Raw genomic sequence first — 24004 nt, 5'->3', positions numbered from 1 at the left:
AATTTAAGAGACATTTTGGCAGGGCAAGAGCCAAGATTTAACATTGGGAGGGGCCAAGTATCGATATTTAACATAGAACACAATGAATTTTCTACCAATTATCTTTATCATTGTTAATGATAAAAATGGTCATCTTATATATTCCGGTCGGAACCGGTGACTGAACGGTCCGACAAGTCATTCTGTTTGACATGGTTCGACCATATGGTTCTTGGTAGAACCGACCATAGCGTCAAGAGTATTCGACTAACATATTTAGGGAACCTGACAAAGGTAAACTCTTATTATCTATCAACTACAGAAGAAGATAAGCTAGGTAAAGAACTCTTCGTAGAGTTACTTTCCTATAACAACTCATCTTAGAGTTATATTCCGAATCTAACTCTATCATCTTACATTATATAAACACATCAAGTAAACATAAAGGGGTAAGCATTCATATTCTGTGTGATCAATTACTTGAGTTCTCTATTGAGTAGTTGAAATCATATCATTGGTACTGACTTGTTCGTCGGAGACGTACCTTGACCACCCAAGGTCGAACACGTGTTTTGAAGGAATGTGATAGGAAAGGACGAGCAGGATTCCGTATCAACAATTATTAAATTTTTTTTTCAATTGGAAGTCCAAATGTTGATATTTCACGTATGGAAAAGAGAATCACAGGAGATATTTAAAATTTTGAGAAAAGAGTAGGGGGAGAGGGTATTTTAAAAATTGGAAGAGGAGATGACCATGGTTCCTCTAACCCCAATGTAGCTCCACCCATGCGTATTGGGGTGCCCATTGCCAATTTAACATAATTTTAAGGTGCTTCTGTCTTCTTCTTTTGTTGTAACAAATGCGCTTTTTATATATAGGGAAATTGCTATTCAACCCCAATCCCCCGGATGTTCTCAACCACGTGGTATTGCTATTCAACCTCCGGATGTTTGCCACGTGGTATTGTAAAAATCCAATGGTATATATTTGTGGCATGGTTTTGATTGAAAATTTATTAAATTTTCACTATACATATTAGATTTCCATATTACAATAGAATCCCATTTATTATAAAATTATTTAATTGTGTTTATGGACATAAAAATTACTTCCATTGGAAGCTTTATGACTTGCAAACAAAATTAGAAAATGGATCCAAAGCATAACCTCAAACCTATTAATGAATAGGCTTGAGACGAACTGGAAGACCTTTTGCTGGTAGTGGAAGTGGGTTCAAAATGATCTTCTCATCTGGGAAAATTTTTTCCCACTTGAACATATTAACCACATGGTGCATAAACACAAGCATCTCCAATCGAGCATACTCTTTGCCAGGGCACATACGAGGTCCTCCTCCAAATGGAACATATGTATAAGGAGCAGGTCCAGTTCCTTCAAACCTTGAAGGATCAAAAAGCTCTGGATCTGGGAAATATTCAGGGTTTTTGTGGGTTGCAATTGCACTCCAATATACCTATAAGCACATTTAAATATAATTTGGTGAAGTTAGTTAAAATGATTTATATGGAAAAACATCAAAGTTATGGTACCTCCAAGGGTTAAGAATTTGAATCCCTTCGAGGCCAGGGGAAGAACCCCCTAAAGATATAGTCAAAGTGTGTGTCAACTGGTTCGGATGAACCTCGAGTTTGAAAAAAAAAAGAAGTATCAAAGTTATAGTTAACATCCTACCTTCCACCCCTTTGGAATCTTGAAGCCTGCAAAGGTGAAGTCTCTTAAGGCGCTTCTAAAAGCTCCCTGAAGGGGTGGGCGAAGTCTCATTACTTCACACGCTACATTCCATGAGTACCTCATCTTTTGAATGTCTTCCCAGTTTAGCAGTTCTCCAGGTGTTTTTGATGCAGCAATCTCTCTTTGCTCTGTTATCAGTTTAGCATCGTCGTAATTAGTTAAGCTATTAAGAAATGAAGGATTTTAAGAATATCTCTAACAGAGTTAAATTAGGTCAAACTGTTTTTAAAAAAATGTAAACATATCAAACGGTGGCTTAGCCATATTACCTCTCAACACCTTGCTATAGATAATCGGTAACTCTGCGAGATAGTTCATGATAGAGGTTATGACAGAGCTTGTGGTGTCATGGCCACCAATTAGCAACCCAAGAATTTTATCTGCAATATCCACTTCTTTCATAAACTGGCCACTCTCATCAGTCATTGTAAGCATGTGAGACAATATATCTTGTGTTTCAGGTATTCTCTTCTCCAACAAATTCTCCTTCCTCTGCTTGATTATTTTTGACAGCTCTTCTCGTACTATTGCTGCTGCTTTGACCCCAAGATTGAAGGGTGTCCCAGGGAGATTTATAGGAATGGAAATGACAGCAGCAGCAAAGCCATCAAAAGATTTGCCAAATGATTCAACTTGCTGTGGGTCTTCAATGCTCATGAACAATCTACAAGCCAATGCAAAGGTGTAACTCCTAACTAGAGGAAACACAATGACTTCTTGCTTATTAGCCCAACTGGTATCAAAGTGTCTCTTGGCAGTCAAGTCCATAATCCCCAGATACTGTTGCAGTGCCTCTGGCTTTAGGAAACCTGGAAGAAGCTTACGCATCTTCTTTGATTCTTCAGAGAGTGAGGTATTAAGAGTAGTAGGGAATATCTTCTCAACTGAGCGTGGCCACCAAGGAGTGACAAGCTTGCTTTCATTTGAGAAGAGAAACTTATTGCCAGCAGCAGAACAGAAGGCAATAGTGTGTTCCCCTAGCAATGAAGTTTTGAAGATTTCAGTGGAGTATTTGTTCATTCTATTGGTGAAGAATTTCTCTGGTGACCCTTTCCAACCCATTGAGAGAAACTCAAGACTTTCACCAATTACAGGCCATCCTAGACTTCCTGGGGGCAGATGAGCATCATTGACTCGCTTGTATTTTAAGTTGATGAAGAAGTAAATTGAGAACACAATGAAAAGAAATAACAGAAGCAGCAGAGAGAAGAACAAGAGCTCCATATCACAGGAATGGCAAGGCATAGTGTGTGAACCAAATACTTTGTCCAGGAAGTTAATTATCATTAACAAGTATCATGGGTTCATGACACACGATAATTGTGAAATGCAACAAACCCAACAGAACGGTTTGTTTTCCATTTCTACTTGAATTGGAACACCTTCAAAGTAGGAAGAGCCCCTAGGGTGTCTTCTTCTTAGGATTTAGCGTTAGGATTAGAGCAATCAATCACACCTAATTGGACAGAAAACAAAAAAAAAATGGACACGGATTTTACCTGGTTCATCTCAATGTGAAGCTACGTTCAGCATTAGGTTTTCACTATATTTTTCTCAAACAACTATTACAGATGTATTACAAGAAAATATATACAAGCACTTAGAAATCTTAAGTTATTGCTATTAATGGGCCCAAGCCAAAACTAAAAAAAAAACTTCAAGGCCCAAAGAGATGTGGATCCTCTATAGGCTCCAAGGGCACAGCTCCCACACTCTCGCAGGACCAACCTCCCCAGACCCTCGCATGCTCATCAGGAAGTGGCACCTCCCTGTATCCGTCAACAACACAATGTGAAGCATGAACCATACTCAACATTTAGGTTATAAAAAAATGTGAGGTAAATATATACCTCCCCTCTAGGAAAATAATTACACCCCTCTTAGTTGGATAATATCTTCTCCTAGCAAATATATCAAACACCTCCCCTTTGTTACTTTCTGGTTAAATTTTTTTGCGTTAATATTTTACTAAAACCCAACTACCCTTGACTTAATATGTTTTTATTTTAAACCATAATTGCCGTAATCACCTTAAAAGTTAAAATACTAAATTACCTCAATTAAAATAATTATGAAAAACCAAAACTAAAATCCAAATTATCTTTAGTTATTAAAAGCCCAACGTGTCCTTTTTTTTTTTAAAAATTATCAAACAATTAAAAAAGCCCAAAATAGTAGTACGTGTTTAATTCTATAAAGATACCCTTTCTTTTTTAATTGCATTTTTAATTTTACTTGATAGTAGTACAATTAAAAACGTGTTTTTTTAATTGTTTGATAAAAAATAAAAATAAAAAATGGTATGTTGGGCTTTTAATAATTAAAGATAATTTGGGTTTTAGTTTTGGTTTTTAATAATTATTTTAATTGAGGGTAATTTAGTGTTTTAACTTTTAGGGTGATTTAGGTAATTTAGGGTTTAAAATAAAAAATATTTTTAGACAAGGGTAGTTTGGGATTTTAGAAAAATATTTAACGGCAAAAGTTAAATTTAACCGAGAAAGTTAACAGAGGGGAGGTGTTTGATATATTTGCTAGGTAAGAGGGGAGGTAAGTGATATTATCCAACTAAGAGGGGGTGTAAATGCTATTTGTCTAGCTAAGAGGGGAGGTAAGTGATATTCACCCAAAAATGTGTTTCACTTTCAACTACTTCTAAAGGAAATAGAAGAAAAAGAAAAAACCATTATCTATTGGATTGGACAGACTAACCTACATTTCCAAGGCTTATTTGGCAATATGAAATGATTTATTAAGCCACAAGGCTCAACCCCATCTCACAATTTATATTGATTTATTCGTTGCCATTAACAAATTAAAGCCATTTTTTTTTTCTTAACCATCTACCAAGCAATCTTACTTATCATCCCTAGCATTTGAGAACCCATCACCAATTTGGATCCGTGGCATCATTGTGTTCCCAATTTCTTTCTAAATTAAATGGGTACACACCCTTGCACTATTGTCTATGTACATGGGTTTTTCTCTAAGTTTTTTTTTTTTTATCACAGACAATGTGGATTCTTCTAAATTATATATTTTTACCAGTACTACTAGCATTAACATCATTGACATCAGAGAGTTTTCATCCCCTATTCACACACACTGGAGAAGTATAGAGTTTAGATCTTCTACCCGTTAGGGTAGAAATCTATACGCTCCATACACATTTTCATCATACATTAGGAAGAGGGTCCGCAAGATACCCATTGAAGGCCCCACTTTTAATTCATTTTATCAAGACTCAGAGATGGAATCTCTTATTGTATGTACCGATAAAGTGTAAAAAGAGCACCCACATCTATCTTAATGAATGAAAGATCTAGATTAAAGTATAATGAAAACGCCTAACAAAACCATTCTCACAATTTACTAATCATTTTCAAACGTGGACAACAAAGTTAATTTACAAGCATTACTTAGAGGGTGTGTTACTTCAAGAGCAAATATTTTATGTAGTATCTCTCAAGTCACAAGACTTTAAAAACTCTCAACCATCAATATCATTTAAAAATAAAGCCAATAAATTAACTACATATAACTTTTTTTTTGGGTAAGAACTATATATAACTTTTAAGTGTACATCATATGTAACAATCAAAAATTGGCCTACAACACCCAAGCATGAGCTAGCTCGGACCCATATGTTTAGATAGTTTTTATGATTCCTTTGTGGTTGTTTAGTGTTCATATCATTCAACTTAATATGGTCACTGATAATGATGGTAAGGCTACTTAATTTTGACACTCATGTCACTCCACAATCAATAGAACTGCCATTTCATGGTCCCTTAAGGTGAGCTGTTTACATTGCCTTTTTTATCACTATTTTCTTCGATAACTTCAATAGCAGAGAGGTTCATGAAATTAATTTATAGCTTTTTGAACAATCATATAAACATCTAGGAGCAATTTGCAAAGTATTTTTCTTTTTAATTGAAGTGTGATACTTCAATATCATAGCATTCATTATTTTTTATTTTTTTATCTGAGATTCATCTGGGTTAGCTTATGCATATCTCAACTACATCCTTAAAGGAGAATTAATATTAATATAGATGGAGTTTCGCCCCTGTGCTTGAGAGGATTCAAATTCTAACCTCCTACATAGAAGCCTTGGTTTTTTGTGAACTAAACCACCCATCAAGATTCATGCATTAATAGTTTTGATGCTCTTCCACAGAGGAAATGGAAGGAAGAATAAATATTAATCATTATCAGTTATGAATTGTCAACTACTCATGGCTTTAGAAATGAAATTATCATCATCGATGGAAAGTATAAAAGGGAGTACTCTTTTGCATCCACAAGGCAGCTTCATATCTTTATTTACTTTTACATCATTAATATTATAGATTTTTCTCTTTTGTTTTGTTTTATTTTTATTTTTTAATTTTAATTTAATTAAATATTATATTTCTGATGAACTCTCATTTTCTTTTCTTTGGTGAAAATATTCTACCTATAAAGGTTAAAAACCCAACAGTGAAAACATGTGAATCCATAGATTCTCTCTTCAAATTTGGTAAATAATAAAAACCCAGTTCAAATCCGTGACCAAGAAGTGACTCTTTCTTTCTCTAATTTTGTCTTCATTCATAATCACTGGCTTCACCATCTCTATCTCACATTATTTACAAAACCCAATTCTTTCTCGAGTTTCCAAATTAAATAACAGTATAAAAGATCCTTAGGAGGCACAACAAAATCCTAGCCTTTGGATTGGAATCATTTTCCAACTGAAAATCCCTCCATAAGCATGCAGTTTTAAGGATTATTTTAATTATTTTTTAAAAGGCAAAATGCAGCTTTACGGATTAATGATATAAGAATTTCGAAACCAATAAGGAAAACTTGGAACGACAATTGTGCTTCCAAACGTGCGCTTAAAGGACTCTCTAGCTTCGCTAGCTTTCCGCCATATCTGGCTCTGATGATAACTCTTTGAGAGAGAAATTTTTTCATCAAATCTCAGTTACTCATGCCCTTAATTTGGTTATTATTAGCTTTAAAGAGAAAGAAGGAATTAAATCCAGAGACTCCAGTGTTTCCTTCTTTTTCTACCAACAAATGTTGAGCTGTTCAGAGAAAAGGTTTTCTGGGTTTTCTTAGTTTCCTTTTCTTTTTGGGGGGTTTTTGAGGGTGTAAGAGATGTGAGGAGGAGTGAGGATTTTTTTTTTTCTTCCATTCCATCTGATGATGGTGGTTACTGCGAATCCCAAAACGTCTTCACAGCAGGTAGAGAGTAATCTGAAACCAACGAGGTCACCTTTGCTGCCTTCAGAGAGAGATAATGGCGTTGTTGGTCACCGGAGACCTAAATGGAGAGAGATTACTTCCAGGTACCTTTCACCTTCTCCTTCGACTTCAACTTCAACCTCTTCTTCCTCTTCTTCTAGGCGATGTCCAACTCCTTCTCTTTCGAGATCGACTTCGTCGACCTCTGCAAACACTCCGTTCCCATCGACGGCTAAGTCGATGATCAAACGGTCGCAGTCGGTGGAGCGGAGGAGGCCGGCGACGTCTCGACCAACTACGCCTTTCCCTGAATCGAGAACGGGAAATGGTTCTGAAGTGTCGATGGCTTCCAAGATTCTCATTACTTCGACGAGGAGCTTGTCGGTTTCTTTTCAAGGAGAGTCATTCTCGCTTCCCATTAGTAAGACGAAGGTGGTACCGTCGACGAATTTGGCCAATGCAAGGAAGGCTACACCGGAGAGGAGGAAGACCGCGACGCCATTAAGAAGCAAGGTTGATGGTGGTAGAGGTGGAGATCAGACGGAGAATTCTAAGCCTGTCGATCAGCAACGTTGGCCTGCAAGAACTCGGCAAGTGGATCCTCTGACTAGAAGTCTGGATTGTACCGGTGAGACGAAGAAATTAGTTGGATCTGGGGCAGGGGGAAGAGTGTTACAGAAGTCGAAGATTGGAGAAAGTCGGAGAGCGTCGTTTGATGGAAGATTGCATCAGGGTTCAGGCAATACAGACTTGATGAAGTCGGTTCAACGTGCACTGGATGCGGATTATTATTTTAATGGCCTTGCGGTTCCTTCCGATCTCACTGCTTCAGATACAGAGAGTGTCTCCTCCGGCAGTACTTCGAGGTCACAGGAAAGCAATGGCGTTCCTAGAGGGAGAAGTGGTGCTCGTGGCATCAGTGTACCTGCAAGGTTTTGGCAGGAAACGAACGGTCGGTTGCGGCGTCTGCAAGACCCAGGATCACCATTGTCGACGAGAAATGTTTCAAGAACAGCAGCTACTACCACACCGAGGCTTAGTTCATCAAATAAGTCCTTAACTGAGAGTGCAGCATCATCTCCACGAACTGTCTCAACTGGAAGTGGCAGGGCACTGGCATCGCCTATCCGAGGTTCCCCGAGGCCTGCATCTCCTATCCGATGTCCCCCGAGGCCTGCGTCTCCTATCCGAGGTTCCCCGAGGCCTGCATCTCCAAGTAAGCTTATGACATCTTCAACTTCTTCTCCATCGAGGGGTATGCCCAGTCCATCTCGGACAAGGAATGCGGTGGCCGCAGGAAGCTCCTTGAGTAACTCAGGAAATATGCCTTCAATTCTCAGTTTTTCTGCTGATGTCCGGAGAGGGAAGCTGGGGGAAAACAGAATTCTCGATGCACACCTGTTGAGGCTTTTCTATAATCGGCACTTGCAGTTGCGTTTCGCAAATGCGAGAGCAAATGCTACTTTGTTTTCGCAAACTTTGACAGCAGAGGTAGGGCTTTTGTGAATTTAGGCTTCAAGTTCTGCTTTATGATTTAGTTTTTACCTGTGTGCAGTAGCTTAGATGCATGTATTTTTGAAGGTGGAACGCATGTATTTGTTGATCTTTGGTTGAATTATTGAATATGCATGATAATTCTTCAGATTTGACTTCATTTTGCTTTTACTTATTCTGTTATTGCCCTAAATGTTTCTGACACCCAGAGTGCTTTCTCCAGATTGAGTGATTGAGTAGGTTGATCTAATGAATTATTGATTGTGCTACCAAATTTTGAACTGCTTTTGATTGAAATAATTGAAGCTTATTTGGGGTCATCTTACTTCATTTCCTTGAAAGTAATTACTATACTTTTTTGCTCCATGAAAAAAATAGCAATACCATAGCAGTGATATAGACTTTATAGAGTGGCAGTCAATGGTATGTTAGGAGAGAGTGGGGATTTCAAAGCTGTAGGACTTCCTTAGACCATACTCCCCTTTATTCTGGTCTGTTGGATGAGTGGTAACAGGTTTAAATTGATCATATTGGACTTCTTGAATTTGCTATAAATCTAATGTGCATTTAAATTTAACTGACACCAATTGACTTCTATAGCTGCTTTGCCAAACTGTACATGTGTTGTAAGAGATTGACATAGTTGTACAATTTGGACGTGGGAATTGTTAGTTTTCTATTCTGGGGTTGTTTGCTCTATTAAGATAATGCCATCCACATGTTAGGCATGGACAGTTGGCAAGTCCTTGAATGTCCAAATAAGTAGGAGGTCGGTTTGGCTCGAGAATACGAAATGCAGGAAGATTCTAGAAGATTTACCTCAATGAATGGGGATAACTTACCATGGTCTGAATGGATAAGGTTTAAGATGTTGGAGGAGTTATGTTGACCAAAACGTTCTAGCCTTCAGGAATTGGATGCATCTTAAGGGCAACTTCTGGTTCCACTTGACTTGATGTCAACCTTGTATGAGTGTGTTTTATATTTTGAAGAGGAAAAGGAAAAAAAAAACTTTACTTATATTAACATGCTTATGATACGCGAATCCTTCTTTTTGTCCAAAGCAGCCATGTCGAACAAAACAGAGTAAGGAATCGGTGAGGGATATGTTATGGAGCCTCCATATCTGGACAGCCGAAAGACTATACTCAAGTGTTAGACACTTGGGTTTCTTGTATATTATTTCATTGGGTTCTTTGGTGTTATTATGCAATTTCATAATTGTTTGTTCTGTCATTTGAATTTTAGAGAGTAAACACTAGTAACTGAAAATAAGAAAGAGAGAAAATAAGAGAATGAGGAAGGATTAAGGAGGAGAAGAGACTCCCAGAGATTTGCTGAATCGTTACTCTATCTTGGCTATGGCATTGTAAACAATGAATTAAAATAGAGGGAAATAGAATGCTACCTGGCTGTGTTTTGTGTGTACACCCTATGCCTGGATGCTGGGCTGTGCAAAATGCCTGCTGTGCGCCGTCAGGAATTTCTGCCCTTGTGGGGTTGTAACTGTCATTCCGCATGGCCTGTTTCTAGATGCATAGGGCACATGCTGCACGAATCCAGGTGGTGTTCTTTCTGCTTAAAATTTAACAAGGAAGGTAATTCCTCCTGCTACAACAACAACAACAACCAATTTTTTTTTATTTTTAAAAGGGGTTTATTCTAATTAGAAAATAGAGATCTAGCCTAATCAGGAAAATGGATACAACAAAGCTAGGAAATCCTATCTAGCCATGATGATGACAACAACAACCAAAAAAACTCAAGTCTTATCTCAGCTTAATGTTGTAGGGTTTGTGAATCCAAACAGAAAAAGTTTTATCAAGGATCTTGGTGAACTACAGTAGGGACAACTCCTATTATGGTACACTACTGTAGACAACTCCTATTGTGGTACGCTGATTGTGTATCTCTATAGTAATGTAGGTTGACTGTTGTGGACCAACTTAAACCGATTTAAGAACCCAGAGAGATGCACTGGGTCCAATTTGGGTCTCCGTATTCGAATGATGATGTAGTACTAGCTTGGAAGCGATCCAATAGAAGCCAACAACCAAGATCTGGAATGGATTGGTAGATTAGCTTTGGTCGAAATAAGGTTTTAGATAAAAACTAGATAGGTTGGCATCTAGGGTTTGTTATCGGGATTGTATCCAGTAAGTGTAGGGGATTCTAAAGCGAAGTCCAAGTTGAACTTCATTTTGTTCTCCCACAGTCCCACTGCTATGAGTCTCCTCTGCTTTGTTTTTCCCATTCAGATATGGAAGAAATGTTGACAAAGGAAGTGATGATTAAACTGAAACGCACTGTCTGATCAGGGTTACAATTGAAAAAAATTCATCTAGGCCCCAATTTCAATTGCGAAACCCCATGATTAGATTCCCATCATAGAGAAATGGTTGCTAATGAGTTCTCTACCATCAGAGAAGATCTTGATGGTTCTTCATGAGATATACATCACCTTGTCAAAGTCGACACATTTGTGGATGCCAACCAAATGCTGCTGATTGTTTATTTTCTTTATTTTTTCCCCAAATTATCTCTTTTTATTCCTGATTAGTAAAAAACCACGTGCAATGCACATGGCTATTTGTTGTTGTTGTTGTTTTTTTTTTATTTTTTATTTTTTTTTATTTATTTAAATAGTCATATTTGTGTTAACCACTTGGTTTGATTGTTATCCACAAATCAGGTGATGGACTTTACAAGGTCTACTCGTTGACATCTATGCTTGACTATTTGAAAGTAGATGATGCAAGAAGGGTTTATCTTCTTATGTGATTTTTATTATAATTTGTGTTTGTCCTATTTTATTCTATTTTAATAGAAATGCCCTTTTACTAAAAAAATTGTAAAGGAAATTAATAATATGAAATATTTTGATTAGAAAAAGTCAAGGTGATAAGATATATTAAGAATATCTAGAGGTGAAGACACTTGATTGTGAGGTTTTGATGTGTTTCTTAAGCATTAATATAACAATTTGAATTTAGAGTATTTTACCTTGAATGATACGCGTATAACTTTTTCCTCTTTTTTTTTTGGTGGGGGGGGTGTGAGGGTTGTTTTAGGGGGGGGGGCGAGGTTGTTTCAGTATATTTACTTCTAAATGGGAATTGAGTGTGTTGGGTTCTGCATATGAATATCAAGGGACATTTAGTTTGAATTTTAGTGGAGAGGATTAATTACAAGTAGTACAATATTGTAAATGATTGATTTTTTTTGGTTAGATACACGACTTTGTTTTAGTTGGTAGTGGTGTTTTCGTGTAATCTTTTCTTCTGTCTCTCCTTTTTTTGTTTTTGTTTTTGTTTTTTGGTGAGGGTTGTTTTAGTATATTTAGTTCTAATGGGAATTGAGACCATCGGGTCTAAGCGTGAATATCAAGAGGCATTTAATTTGGGTTTTAGTGGAGAGAATTAATTACATTTATTAGTAACTTTTAAACGATTCGATTTTTTTTTTTTTCTTTCTCTACAAATAAATGATTGTTTTATTGGTAGTGGTTTTTTTTTTAATTTTATTTTATAGGGAGGGTTTTTAATAGTTTTATTTCTCATGGCAATTGAGACTGTTGGGATCAATGCATGAATATCAAGAAGCACTTAATTTGGGTTTTAATGGAGAAGATTAATTAATATTAATACTAATATAGAATTAGAATAAAAATCAATGAAAATATAGAATTACAATTTTAGACATAATTAGTCATAGCCTTTTAGCGAATAATTGAGGGTACTCTAGGGATAAAAATGTAGCCATCTTTCTCCATGAGTTCGTGCTTTTATAGTGGTAGTAAGTATAGTATGATAATTGTACTTTCGAGTTTGCTCTTACCCTTTATTTAGCTTCCTATCTTCCTGTTACACCCTTTTTATGCCTTTTTGTTTCACCTTGTCATTATTTTGGCCACAGTTTCCTGTATTCCCTCCATGTGTAATTTTTAACTTTATTTTGTTACTCCATTTTTTGATGTCCCAACTCCCAATAACTGTTGGAGATACTATTATTTCCATTGGAGCTGAACCTAAGGCTACATCATGGAGGTTGATGGATACAATCTACTCCTTTTAATTGGAGATGTCATAGATTGCCAACTTCACTGCTTGAACAGCTTGCCAATGATAAAAAGCCCGTTATGTTACGGTGTCAAGCATGACACAATCTTCAAATGGAAGTATGGATATGGAAGAAATGTTCAGAACAGAAGTAATGATGAAACTGAAGCACACTGCTCAATCAAGATCGCAATTGAAGAAATTCATCAATGGCCCAATTTCTTGTGAAAGCCCATGATTAGATTCCTATCAAGACTTTGGTTGCTAATAACCATCAGAAGATTCTGACGGTTGATTATGGGATGTGCTGGATTTCCCCCCCCCCAACCCTCTTCAAAAAAAGGAAAAAAAATCAAAGTCTGTATATTTGTGGATGCCAATCAAATGGTCTAATTCTCTTGTTTCCAAACCTTCTCAGTGAGTTTTCCTGGGTAATTCATGCAGGTGCAAAATCTTGCATTGAACCAAATCAGTTTGAGAATCTAGATGGAGATGAACCAGGTCCAATTTGGGTATTTGGGCTGGTAGTACATTAGTAGTTTATTTATTTTCCTTATTTATACTATTTCAGTTTTAGACATCACATAGGAAATTATGACTTTGTTTTTATAGTTAAGCTTGTAATGCCATTCATTGGACAGAATTTGTGAAGAGCTCGCATGATGTAGGCATATGATCCTCCAAGTTTGGTTATTTAGATGGCTAAATTGTTAGACATGGAGTTTTATTATTTTTGAGGTTTTAGGACATGCGGAAATTCTAGAAAATAAGAAAAAGGTGATAAGAAGGTGGGACATGGATTAGGCCTCTAGCGTACCTTGATAGAGGGGCCCGGTAGTTGTCTTTGGAGTTGCTGCAATGTAGGTTCAAAAGCTGAATCCTTAGCCACAGCAGGATCAAATTCCTAAACAATTACACTATGGAGGTCCCTAAAAGACAGCTACATAAGCTGAGAATAATTCAGTGTCCAGTCTGTATCCTTCCTCGTCGATTTGAAGAAAAGTGGGGAGGGTGTATATATAAGAGTACATTCGGGCTTCGGACTTTGGACTTCAATTCCACCTGCAACTCTTCTACTTTGGACAGGATTCACATTCCTCAATGCACTAATTCGCCTAATCATAGGCTGTTACATGATCAAGATAAAACTGTCATATAGGTTTCTAATTGAAAGCCTGATAAAGACCCAAAAAGACAATTAAGCATTTTCTTAGAGCTGGCATTTATTTACATGATTGCCACTGCCTAGCCGCGATTAGCTAAAATGAAAAAAGCTAAGGATGGATTAACAGTATCACTTGAACTGCTTTTAGGCAGCAAGGTTGGGGTCTTCACCTAGGCTTCTAAGCTTTGAGTATCAAATCTGAGAGCTCTAATTGAGTGTATGCATCACCTAACTAAGGGTATTTATGATGTCACTGTTTAAAAAAACATGTTCTAAGTTGGAAACAAATTTTCCTGTTTATGGATTTTTATTACTTTTGTGCCAACAAATAATGTGTGGTATATTTGGTAAAGAAATTATTCCTGTTGTTAAAGAGAACCAACCAACTTGTATTGTTTTTCTAATTTATCAAATTAAACAAGGACACACTTATAATCCTTTCTTGTCTCCCATAGAACTTCATTCCTAAACCTGGCAATTATGAAGAACTTAGATAAGATTGAGACGATCCCAAGTTGGTAGTATTTCAAACGAAAACAACAAAACAAGCCTTGTCCAAACTAAATGGGGCTGGCTACATGAATTCTTGCCTTCCAGTCAGCTCTGTTTAAGGCCATATTAGATATAAGGCCTAAGCTATGCATATCCTATCTCACAACTTCTCTTAAGGTCATCTTATGTCTGCCCTAAGCTCTTCTAATTCCTTCAATTTGGATTAAATCACTTTTCTGTAGAGGGGCATTTACAGGCCTCTGTTGAATGTGATTGTGCCACCTCAGACGACTTTCTCAAAGTTTATCACTTTTCAGAGCTACTCCTAGACCAGCTCTAACATGATCATTCCTTATCTATCCTTCCTAGTTTTGCCACACTTGCATCTTAGCATCCTCGTTTTAGCTAATATGAACTTTTTCTTGTAATGCTTGCATCTTTTGATTTTAGAATTCCATTGCTACCAACTCTTTTTATGGTAGTACATGCTGGAATTGTTGGTTGTTTTGGTGTCAAGAGTACTTTACCAATTGCTTGCTTGGTTAGGAGTGGTGTTTTGTTTTGTTTTTTTGTCTTCTTCATTTTCTTCTTTTCTTTTCTTTTTTGGCCTTTTCTTGAATACTTCATATTGATGGAACTAGTTATGTTCAACCATTTGTTCTTTTTCTTGTTTATACCAGAAAACTCTACATAATGCATGGGTAACTACCTCAGAACTGCGCGATTCTGTCACAGTTAAAAAGATCAAGTTACAATCTCTGAGGCAGAATTTGAAGCTAACATCCATCCTTAAAGGACAGGTAAGACTCATTGGTTCACTCTCGTTGACTATTATCTTTTTGTGAAGGTGATGTCTCCAAGATTTTTTTACAGGAACTCTATCCCTTTGGTCTTTTGGTCACGTTGTTTGTTACTTAGATACTTTATATTTCTTATAAAGGTGATAACCATGCTTTTGATTAATGCTGTTCTTGGATTTGGTCTTTTTCTGGGCTTACCTGGTCTTTCATTTAATTTATGCTTTTTTCTGTTCCATAAATTGATTTCGATTTCGATTTTAGAGCAATGGTTTTGTTTTTTAAGATAATATTTCTGTTCGTAAAATATCTCATTTTTAAAGTATTCTGTCTGGAAATTTTGTAACTTCAATAACTTGAGCTACCCAAAGAAATTGTGTTGCTAGTTTTACTTGTAGCTTCATGATCCTGATTTTTCTATCCTTTCAAACCCCTTGACATCAAGGCCCAAGAAAGAGTACTAATTTTCAAATACCTTATTGTTAAAAAGCTTGCTTTGCTTTCCATCGAGGTTCACTTCCATCAATTCATTTAATATTTTGTCACACACTGTGTTTAGTGAAAATGAAATGATTTAGTGAATGGATATCTTTTTAGAAATTATTTAGATTCATATGTTCGTCATTAGTACCCTAGATGCTCAATACAGCTAAAGCTAAGGTCCTTGCCCATACCTAATGAAGAACCAGGGTACTAGGTTCTTCGGTTGCTTGCTTGACTTTTGGTTCTGACACCACCTTGGACTTTAGTTAATACATAAATAGTGAGCCATCTATCTTCTTCATAGAGTGCTATTACTGTAGGTTAAACTAAAAGGGGAAGCTTCTAAATGGTTTGGAATGTCACTTTCCTGTGTTTTCTCTCTCTCCCCCTCCCCCAAACCAGGGGGGAAAAAAGAGAAAAAAAGAAGAAGAGAGAGATTGAGAATTTACTGTGTATAAATGAGGTTTACGATTTAACCCACTGTAATTAAACTACTCTTCTTTCATTATTGAATGCTGAATGTCTGAAGGTTGTTGGACTTGGATACAGATGATCTATTTGGAAGAGTGGGCTCTTCTGGACAGGGACCATTCTAGTTCTTTATCAGGAGTTATTGAAGCATTGAAGGCCAGCATTCTTCGTCTTCCAGTTGTTGGTGGTGCAAAGGTATGGACATTGACATCTGAGCACTGCAGCTCAAATGTTCAGCAGTCATGGGTAAATGGGGCTTGATTGAGCTATTTATTCCTCTTTTTTTCTGTTCAACAGGCAGATATTCAAATTGTGAAGGATGCTGTTGGTTCAGCAGTAGATGTGATGCAAGCAATGGCGTCCTCTATATGCTCTCTGCTATCAAAGGTGCACACCTTATTCCTTAGAATTACCTTCATCGCTGTTCATGTATGCTTTGAAATTTTTGCTCCTCCCAAACATTCAATCTGGCTAGTGTATCAGGAGAGTGCAGATAGTCAGATGTTCCCTTTCTAGCATACTGTTTTGGGAACTGGATAGTGCATGGATTATCCTTTTGAGATTATGATTTCCAGTGGAGACAGGTTTAGTCGGTTTATTGCAGGGTTTTCTTGTAATCAGCAACCAGACAATTCTTCTGATGGTAACAGCTGTCTTCAGTCTGAGCTTTTAATGCAGCAGGAGATCAAGTAGAAGCCAACGTGACCAGGATCTGATCTGAATAGGTCAAAATAGGTTTTAGGTTGATGCTATGGTTAGGGTCTGATGTGTCAGTTATCCTAAGTTGAGGTAGGATGGTGCAGTGCTGGATTAGTAGAAGACCATCTAGGAACCAATATCCAGGACTCTTGGGGGTGGTGGGGGATAAATAAAGAAAAAAAAAAGGGGGGGGGGGGGGGGGGGGGGAGGGAGGGGGGGGGGCCCCCCCCCACCCCACCACACCACACACAAGGAGGAGAGGGGAAAAACCCCAGCGCCCCACGAAGCGCAAAAAAAGCCAAAAAAAACCAAAAAAAAAACACAAAAAAATAAAGGAAAGCCGAGGCGGCCGCCACCCCGCCCCACCCCACCCCACCCCCCCCTGCCCCCCCCCCCCCCCCCCCCCTTCTTTTTATTCTTAAAACAAACCCCCCCCCCCACCCCCCGCAAACTTATAAACCCCCCCCCCCCTCCCCTTTTTTTTTAAATAAAAAAAATTGCGCCCACCCCACCCAACACAAAGTTACCCCAAAATGTCCCCCTTTTTAATTTAAAGTTTTTTTTACAATAAAAAAAAGATGGAATGATAAGTTTGGGTAGGTCGAAATTAGGTTTAGGTTCGGGTAGCATCTGGGGTTTGATGGTAGGTTAGGTTATGCTGATTTAGGGGAGTCTATCAATGAAGGCGACCAGAAGAAGAATAAATGGGTTTGGGGATGTTTCAACTTAGTGAAGATGATCTTGAACAGCACTTTAAATGGTTGAACATGTTTCTCGGGAGGAACTAGGAAGAAAGAAGAAGAAGAGAACGGATTAAATGAGATGCCTAACAGAACCAAAACTCTTAGAAATAGGTAAATTCTTTGAACTACGACAAAAAAAGAGAAGAAGAAGAGAAATAGAAGAAATCAGATTTGTGATGTCACTGCCATATGCATTGCGTAAGAGTACTAAAACTCCGAGAGAAGGTGATGTGAACACAGGGATCCCTCTGTCCAAAACCCTAAGTGGGGCCCCCAAGATGGATCCAAGAAGCCTCAATAGGCTGACCAAAGCCTCTATGAGGGGTATTTTAGGCATTTTGCCATTTTGGCCCTTATTTTATTTTATTTCTGGAATTATTATTAGAATTTTTGGAATTTTAGTTGATTCCAGTTTGGTAGTTTGAGTCTATGTAGGATTTGCTTGGAGTATTCTATTTTGAGTTGAGTTGAGTTGTTTTGAAAGAGTCCTATGTTGGTTGCTATAAGTTTTCTAATTAGCATGTGCTTAAAGGGATAAAGTATGAGATTCCAGTCTAAGGGTTGTAATCTTGTAGTAATTTGATTCCCTTTTAAGTTTGGATAAGAGTCTAGTTTGAGTTGTAATTTGATCTCATTAGTTAAGAGATCCTAGTTTGAGTTAGAATCTTTAATTTTAGGCTATAAATAACCTCTTTCTGCATTATAAGAGAACAGCGCGTCAATTAAGAGGTTCAAAACAAGGTGTTGGAAAACTACCTTGCCGCCTAGGTGGACGCTTTGACAACACTGATTCCTAATTTAACTCCCAAAATGGCTTTTGATCACTTTAAAAGGCTCAACATAGGTTGAGCATTCAAACTGAAGTTGTTTAAAAAGCATAGGCTCACAGTTTAGTCGATAAACAACCAGCTTTCAGACCTTTTATGTGCCAATTATATTGGACCTGACGAGGTAGTCCTAGATTAATAGGATATCAACTAGGAGCCAATTCTTCCAAGATTCCAAATCAGAACAAACTTGAGATTTGTATATTAGGGTTGGGGATCCGGAAATTGAGGGCCAGGGTCCAGGGTCTGGTTTGAAAATTTCAACTCTATTATTTTTCTTTTGTTTTTTATTTTTATTTTTATTTTTCTTTATGGGTGTTTTGGGGGGGGGGGTTAGAAGGATACATTTGAAATTTAGGTCTTCCTTGGAGAAGCTGATAAATCCAGATCCAGGATTTTGGTGATCAGATGGCAACCAGATTTGAATGGTTTTGTTAGGAGGGTAAGGGGATGATATATGCTTCAAAGAGGTGAACATCCATGGTTGGATTGGTCTGGCCAACATCTGAGGGAAACACCTTGAATATTTTCATCTAGAAGATCCTTGCAGGTTTTCAAAACCAGTACTTTTTTCTTTTAATAATTTGAAACTTGAATAGGATTGGGTATGTTAGCCTATTAGGTCTTTATGGAATTCTTGGACAGCAGGCAGGATCTAATGTAGGGGATGAAGTGTGGAGGCTTTTGGTAGATTTTGGATGGATTTGAATGGTGAAATAGGCATAGGAGTGGATTCCTGTGAATGAGGATACAAACAAAAAACAAAACGGAAAAGAAGAAAACATGGCTCAGATTAGATCCTCTTACCTAGTACAAGTTTCCTAGTCTTTTCTCTTAGGGCAGAGACTTGTAGAAGACTTGTTTCTACAGTCGAAGGAACTAGGATCTTGAACGCTGAGTACCCAAGAACCTCCTGGACGTTGAACAACCAGATTAACAGCACTTGGACTTTAAACAGCAAGCACAATTAGCTAGGTGGTCTTTATATATTAGAAAACACTCAGAGACATAGCACCAGCGAAGTTTGGTTGGTGCGAAAATCATTTACTCCCATCTAAATTTCTGTTCCTTCACAATGGGGTATATATTGGGTCCTATTCTGCCTTAACACAAACTCAAATTTTAAATAATTGCTAATAACTAATTCAATTGAACTCTTAAAACTAAGCTATATAATAAGTGTCACAACTAGCTTCTTACTCCAATTTTATTTGAAAAGGAGTTCCTAACTACGGGCTAATCATACAACTGACCCAAAATAAATCTAGACAACCTAGGAGTCTTAATTATATACTGAAAGACATAATTGTCCTTAACCTGAAATATGCTAGTTTTTTCGTTCTTAAACTTCATTCTCTCATCTTGGATCCATAAAGAGGCCCATAACAACTTGAAGTCCTGGAACTAAAGGTACAGCCCACCATAAAATAAGCCTAAATTGATACTGCTTCTGGATATATATATAGGTCGCCCAGGGGGGGTCTTCATTTGTGTAACAAAAGCAAATATGCCTTGTTGATCAAATCCTTGCTGGAAATTAAAACTATTTGAATGAAAAATGGTATATGGTAGCTTTAGTGCCAAGAAGGAAAGTGGGGTACTGAGAATCGAGGATAGGGAGATACCATGCAGAGATAATTTAGGTATCTAAGTTCAACCATAAATAGCTGACAGAAATTGAGGATGATATGCATAAGCACTTAGAGCAATATGGATGAAGTGGAGAGATGCGTCTGGAAGGTTGTGTGATCAATGTATTCCTTTGTGATTTAGTGGGAACTTTTATAGGATATTTATATGACTAACAATGAAACAATGAAGTATGGTGCTGAATATTAGGCAAAAGAAGAAAAACATGCAAACAAACTTTAGTATAGCCAGTGTCATTACTGAAGAAAGTGTGGCTGGTATTGAAAATTTGAGATGTTGAGATGGACGAGTAGTAAAACAGAAAAATATGAAATAATGAATGAGCAAATTAAGGCCAATTAGTTTCTGCAAATTATATAGGTTTCAAAATCACATACAACAGAGGCTTTTAAATTTAAATGCTCCTGATGTGAACCAGACCCAAAGAAGGCCCATGGAGGTGGCCCTTACCCTGCGGCCCTGTAGCAGCCACAAGAATTTGGTGAGCATAGGGTTATTTTGGTAACTTTGCATTGTTTTAGTTGAGTCCATGGAAGGAAATATCGCCAAATTTTGGTGATGTTGGTACTTAGCGAACCGAAAAGATGGGGCGAAACGATATCTGCGGGATATCGCCGATAATCAATATCTCACATTTTTCTCGCCAAACTGGCGATATATCACGATAAAATCAATGAAAGATTGGGGTATTTAACTAATTTCACTGACCATAGAGCCTTCCGCCTTCGGCTTCTTCTCCAATCGTTCCCAATTTTTCGATCAACATGTTGCAGAACAGGGCTTCTCTCAATGATGAAACTCAGAAGCCCGAAGAACGGATTGAAACTGCTCCGACATCTGATTCGAACTTGATGGCTTCATCTTTCTCTTCTTTTCTATGCTTCCCCTGCAACGATTGCTTATTGAAGACACATACGCTCCAGTTTTAAGAAATGCAGAAAATAAGGTTGATAATGGTGGCGCTAGTGACGGTGGAGAGGGTGTGTTGTCTGTAGACCGGCAGTGACTGAGTTTTGGTGGAGGAATCCAGTTGCAGACTTGTGGTGGGAACTGTGTGCATGGAGAACCAAAAGCTAGAGACTGCCATCGCCATTGAAGCTCTGAGAAGCAACTGAAGATTAGCTGAACTGCAGAACTAGTTACTCGGTTTCCAATTTTCCTGGCAAAATCAGGAATCATATGCCTATGCTCGGTGCCCCCCAATTTCCTCATTTTTTCCGGCTAAATCCAACTGAAACTCGGCAAACTTTCGCCAAGATTTCAGGGTTTTGTTGGTTTCGCCAACCAGCGAAACCCCGAAATTCGGCGAATTCTCGTTCCTTGGTTGAGTCAAATCAGGGTTGATTGGATCCAATAGGTTAGTAGGATTCCAGCCCTGCTTCTGTTTCGCAGTTTGGATTTGTTTTGGTCAAGTTATTGAAGAGTCCCAGAGTCCCAATTAGAGAGGGATTCCCTTAGTTACAGTTCACCTCTTACAAGGATTTTAGATCTACTCTTATTTTATAATTTGGACCATCCTGGGAGAAGTTATGACAAAGTCCTTTTTACAGTGAGAGTCCCAAGTCTAGTTAGTCCCAAGTTTGAGTCACCTTCTAATGTTGAGTCCTAATGTGATTACACCCATGTGAGGCTATTAACAAAGCCTCTCGAGCTTGTAAATGACAGATTTCATGATTAAGGGAAATTGGAAAATTGGAAGGTTCCAAGAGTGGAGTTGTGGGTTTTCCCTAGGAGGGACAATTGTGGCTGTGTGTGTGTGTATAATTTTCTGCAGTTTGAAAGCTCTTCAAGCTCCATTCTCTTCTTCAAGTAAGTAGAACAATCCTACACCAACCCCCACCTCCTTCCCTTCCTCGCAGCATCTCTATTTCTCTTCCCATTTGCCTGTGGCAACTTCCCCCCCCCCCCCCCCCCCAACACCCTGCATCCCCAAATCCTAAATTCCTCTAATCCAGGGCACCCTTCCTATCGCAAGCCTCCTTCGCCTTCCCCCCAACGCGTGCAGCAGCATTGCTCACCTCCCCTACCCTTTTCCCATTGTTCCCTCAAACCCCTTTCCTTCATCACTGCCCCCTCTTTTCTATTTTCTTCTTGCGGCAGCTTGGTATTTTCCAGATTTCTGAAAACCAGAATCTGCCCAACCATAAACCCCTAGATCTCCCAAACCCCTTACCCAATGCTCAACCCCCTTTAGGGATCAGACTCCCCTCCCTCTCCGTATCATTGATCATAATCACAGCCCCTGCCCTTCCTTCAAAACCCTAGGAAAACCAAACTTCATCTTCTTCACCGAACCCTTGAAACCCTAACCCTCTTTCAACCATATTTTTCAAACCCTTCATCCAAGCCCTATTCCCCTTTAGAATCATCTTCCCCTTCCCCTACTCTACCTTTGACCCTAGCCGTAATCCTAGCCTTTCCCCTAGATACTCCAGAACACTAAAAACCCTAATCTCTATTATCCCTTAATACCTTCAACCCTAAAACCAGAATTTCAGTTCTGAACTCTAAATTACAGCAAGGGTTTGAACTGGAGTTCTTCAAATCCCTAGCCCTACCGGAACCCTTGCCAACCCTAAAACCCTGGAACCTCAATTCAACCCTAATTCCTCAACTGCGGGGTTTTCAAACCATAGATTTACTGCTGGTTCACTTGATTAAGATCTTGAGGGTGAACCCTAGATTTGGGCTTTTGTCAATTACTAAACCCTAGATCCTTGGTTCACATCAGCTCCAGCAAGGAGTGGTGATATGAATCATATTTAATAGCAGTTAAAAATGCTAGGGATAGGCTTTAAATGATCCTTGGAGATGTGGGGAGGAAAGACTTGTGTAGCTTATTACTGGTGACAAGTATATCATTAACTAGAGCTGATTAGAGAGAAGATACATGCAGCCAACCCTATTTATTTGGGATATGGCTATGTCGAGTTAGAGTTGAATGAAAGACTATATGCTAGCCAGCTGACTTATAACTATGACCTGTTGGAGTGGTTTCATTGTATGTTGCAATTTTTGTGGGGCCAGCGGACACTGGTATCTGTCAATATTCTGTATGACATTACTTTCCATTGTGGAAGAAGGTGAAAAGGAACTTTTAGAATTGCACACACGAGTCATCTACCTGTTTATTGGTGGTTGTTTTGATTTTGGTTTGCTTATCAATGTCTAAATCAAATTTTCAGGTGGAAGAAGTGAATTCCTTGGCTGCTGAACTTGCGACTTTTGTTTCACAAGAGCGGGGTTTGCTTGATCAATGCAGAGATCTCTTGTCCTCGTTAGCAGCATTGCAGGTAAAGCTTTCTGGCTTGGCAATCTTCTCTCTCTCTCCCCCCCCCGGGTGGGCCCCTTCAGAAAATCAGTTGGCAATTGATAATTATACTTGGAAACAGGTGAAGGATTGTAGTCTGAGAACACAAGTAATACAACTAAAACGTGTGCCGAGTAACCTGATGACACAAGTGTGAGACTGATCTCATTTGACTACATACACTAAGTGCTAACATCAAATCAAACCCTTTGGAGGCAGTTCTGGGGTAATAAGAAAGATTGGTTGGTTGCTGGGGTGAAGAAGACCAGGTGTTCACTTAACCGCTTTGGAACACTTGGGGTCGGCGTAATCATGTTTTTTCCCTGTTAGCTCGCTCGCACATCAGAAGTTGGCTTCTCTCCCAAATTCATATTTAGCTCGTATACAAAATACTTTTTCTCAACATAGGTGGAATGAAAGCTGATGTATATATATAGGTATACGATGTTTCCGGTGTATTCTTTTCCCTAATTTAGTAGTTCCTGTTCTAATTCATGCTATTCATCAAAATTGATGTTTCTTTGTATCCTCTAACTAAATCTAATTCAAATACTTACCTTGATATAAATATCTGAAGCTGACCGCTAAAAAATGATATCTATGGACGGGCCCAGTTAGACTTGTTGATGTCGTAGCCTTGGAACCCTGTTATTTGATGTGGTTGGTTGGAACATGAACAAACTGGGGTTGCAACAGAATCATGTTGATTCAGGTTTTTGAAATCTGATCATAAACTTGATGATAGGGTCAGATCAAATTAAATACTTCTCGATCATGGCGTTGGCCCTTGACCCAAATCACATTGCAGTAAAATAATTTAATTGTGTCAATCGAGGTTAGTGG

At 38.2% G+C, this 24004-nt stretch overlaps 2 protein-coding genes across 2 annotated transcripts; one reads left to right on the top strand and one right to left on the bottom strand.

The window, feature by feature from the left end:
• Positions 1-1159: 1159 nt before the first annotated feature.
• CYP716A1 (cytochrome P450, family 716, subfamily A, polypeptide 1) lies at positions 1160-2958 on the bottom strand. Its single transcript, XM_089156209.1, has 3 exons — positions 2004-2958; positions 1675-1862; positions 1160-1456 (listed from the first exon to the last, which is right to left on the bottom strand). Exons 1-3 carry the CDS (start codon positions 2956-2958, stop codon positions 1160-1162), a joined length of 1440 nt encoding a protein of 479 aa, XP_089012335.1.
• Positions 2959-6608: 3650 nt separating this feature from the next.
• On the top strand, positions 6609-24004 carry LOC149014619 (QWRF motif-containing protein 2-like). The gene is made up of 6 exons (XM_089155757.1): positions 6609-8463; positions 14862-14981; positions 16011-16127; positions 16230-16319; positions 23037-23144; positions 23244-24004. Exons 1-6 carry the CDS (start codon positions 6931-6933, stop codon positions 23316-23318), a joined length of 2043 nt encoding a protein of 680 aa, XP_089011883.1. The 5' UTR covers positions 6609-6930; the 3' UTR covers positions 23319-24004.

Source organism: Hakea prostrata, chromosome 5, assembly GCF_041222555.1.
Source record: "Hakea prostrata isolate BN-2017 chromosome 5, UWA_Hpros_2, whole genome shotgun sequence".
Classification (NCBI taxonomy): domain Eukaryota; kingdom Viridiplantae; phylum Streptophyta; class Magnoliopsida; order Proteales; family Proteaceae; genus Hakea; species Hakea prostrata.
The sequence above is the reverse complement of the archived record's forward strand: the minus strand, read 5'-3'. Positions and strand labels throughout refer to the sequence as shown.

What these genes read in the sequence shown, in the direction of transcription:
- CYP716A1 (XM_089156209.1), bottom strand. Translation starts at nt 2,958, where the DNA reads ATGGAGCTCTTGTTCTTCTCTCTGCTGCTTCTGTTATTTCTTTTCATT. An exon ending in CTATAGCAAGGTGTTGAGAG is followed by an intron (nt 1,863 to 2,003) that starts GTAATATGGCTA and finishes AACTGATAACAG; the next exon opens with AGCAAAGAGAGATTGCTGCA. An exon ending in AGATTCCAAAGGGGTGGAAG is followed by an intron (nt 1,457 to 1,674) that starts GTAGGATGTTAA and finishes ATGTGCTTATAG; the next exon opens with GTATATTGGAGTGCAATTGC.
- LOC149014619 (XM_089155757.1), top strand. Translation starts at nt 6,931, where the DNA reads ATGATGGTGGTTACTGCGAATCCCAAAACGTCTTCACAGCAGGTAGAG. An exon ending in CAGTTGTTGGTGGTGCAAAG is followed by an intron (nt 16,128 to 16,229) that starts GTATGGACATTG and finishes TCTGTTCAACAG; the next exon opens with GCAGATATTCAAATTGTGAA. An exon ending in CCTCGTTAGCAGCATTGCAG is followed by an intron (nt 23,145 to 23,243) that starts GTAAAGCTTTCT and finishes ACTTGGAAACAG; the next exon opens with GTGAAGGATTGTAGTCTGAG.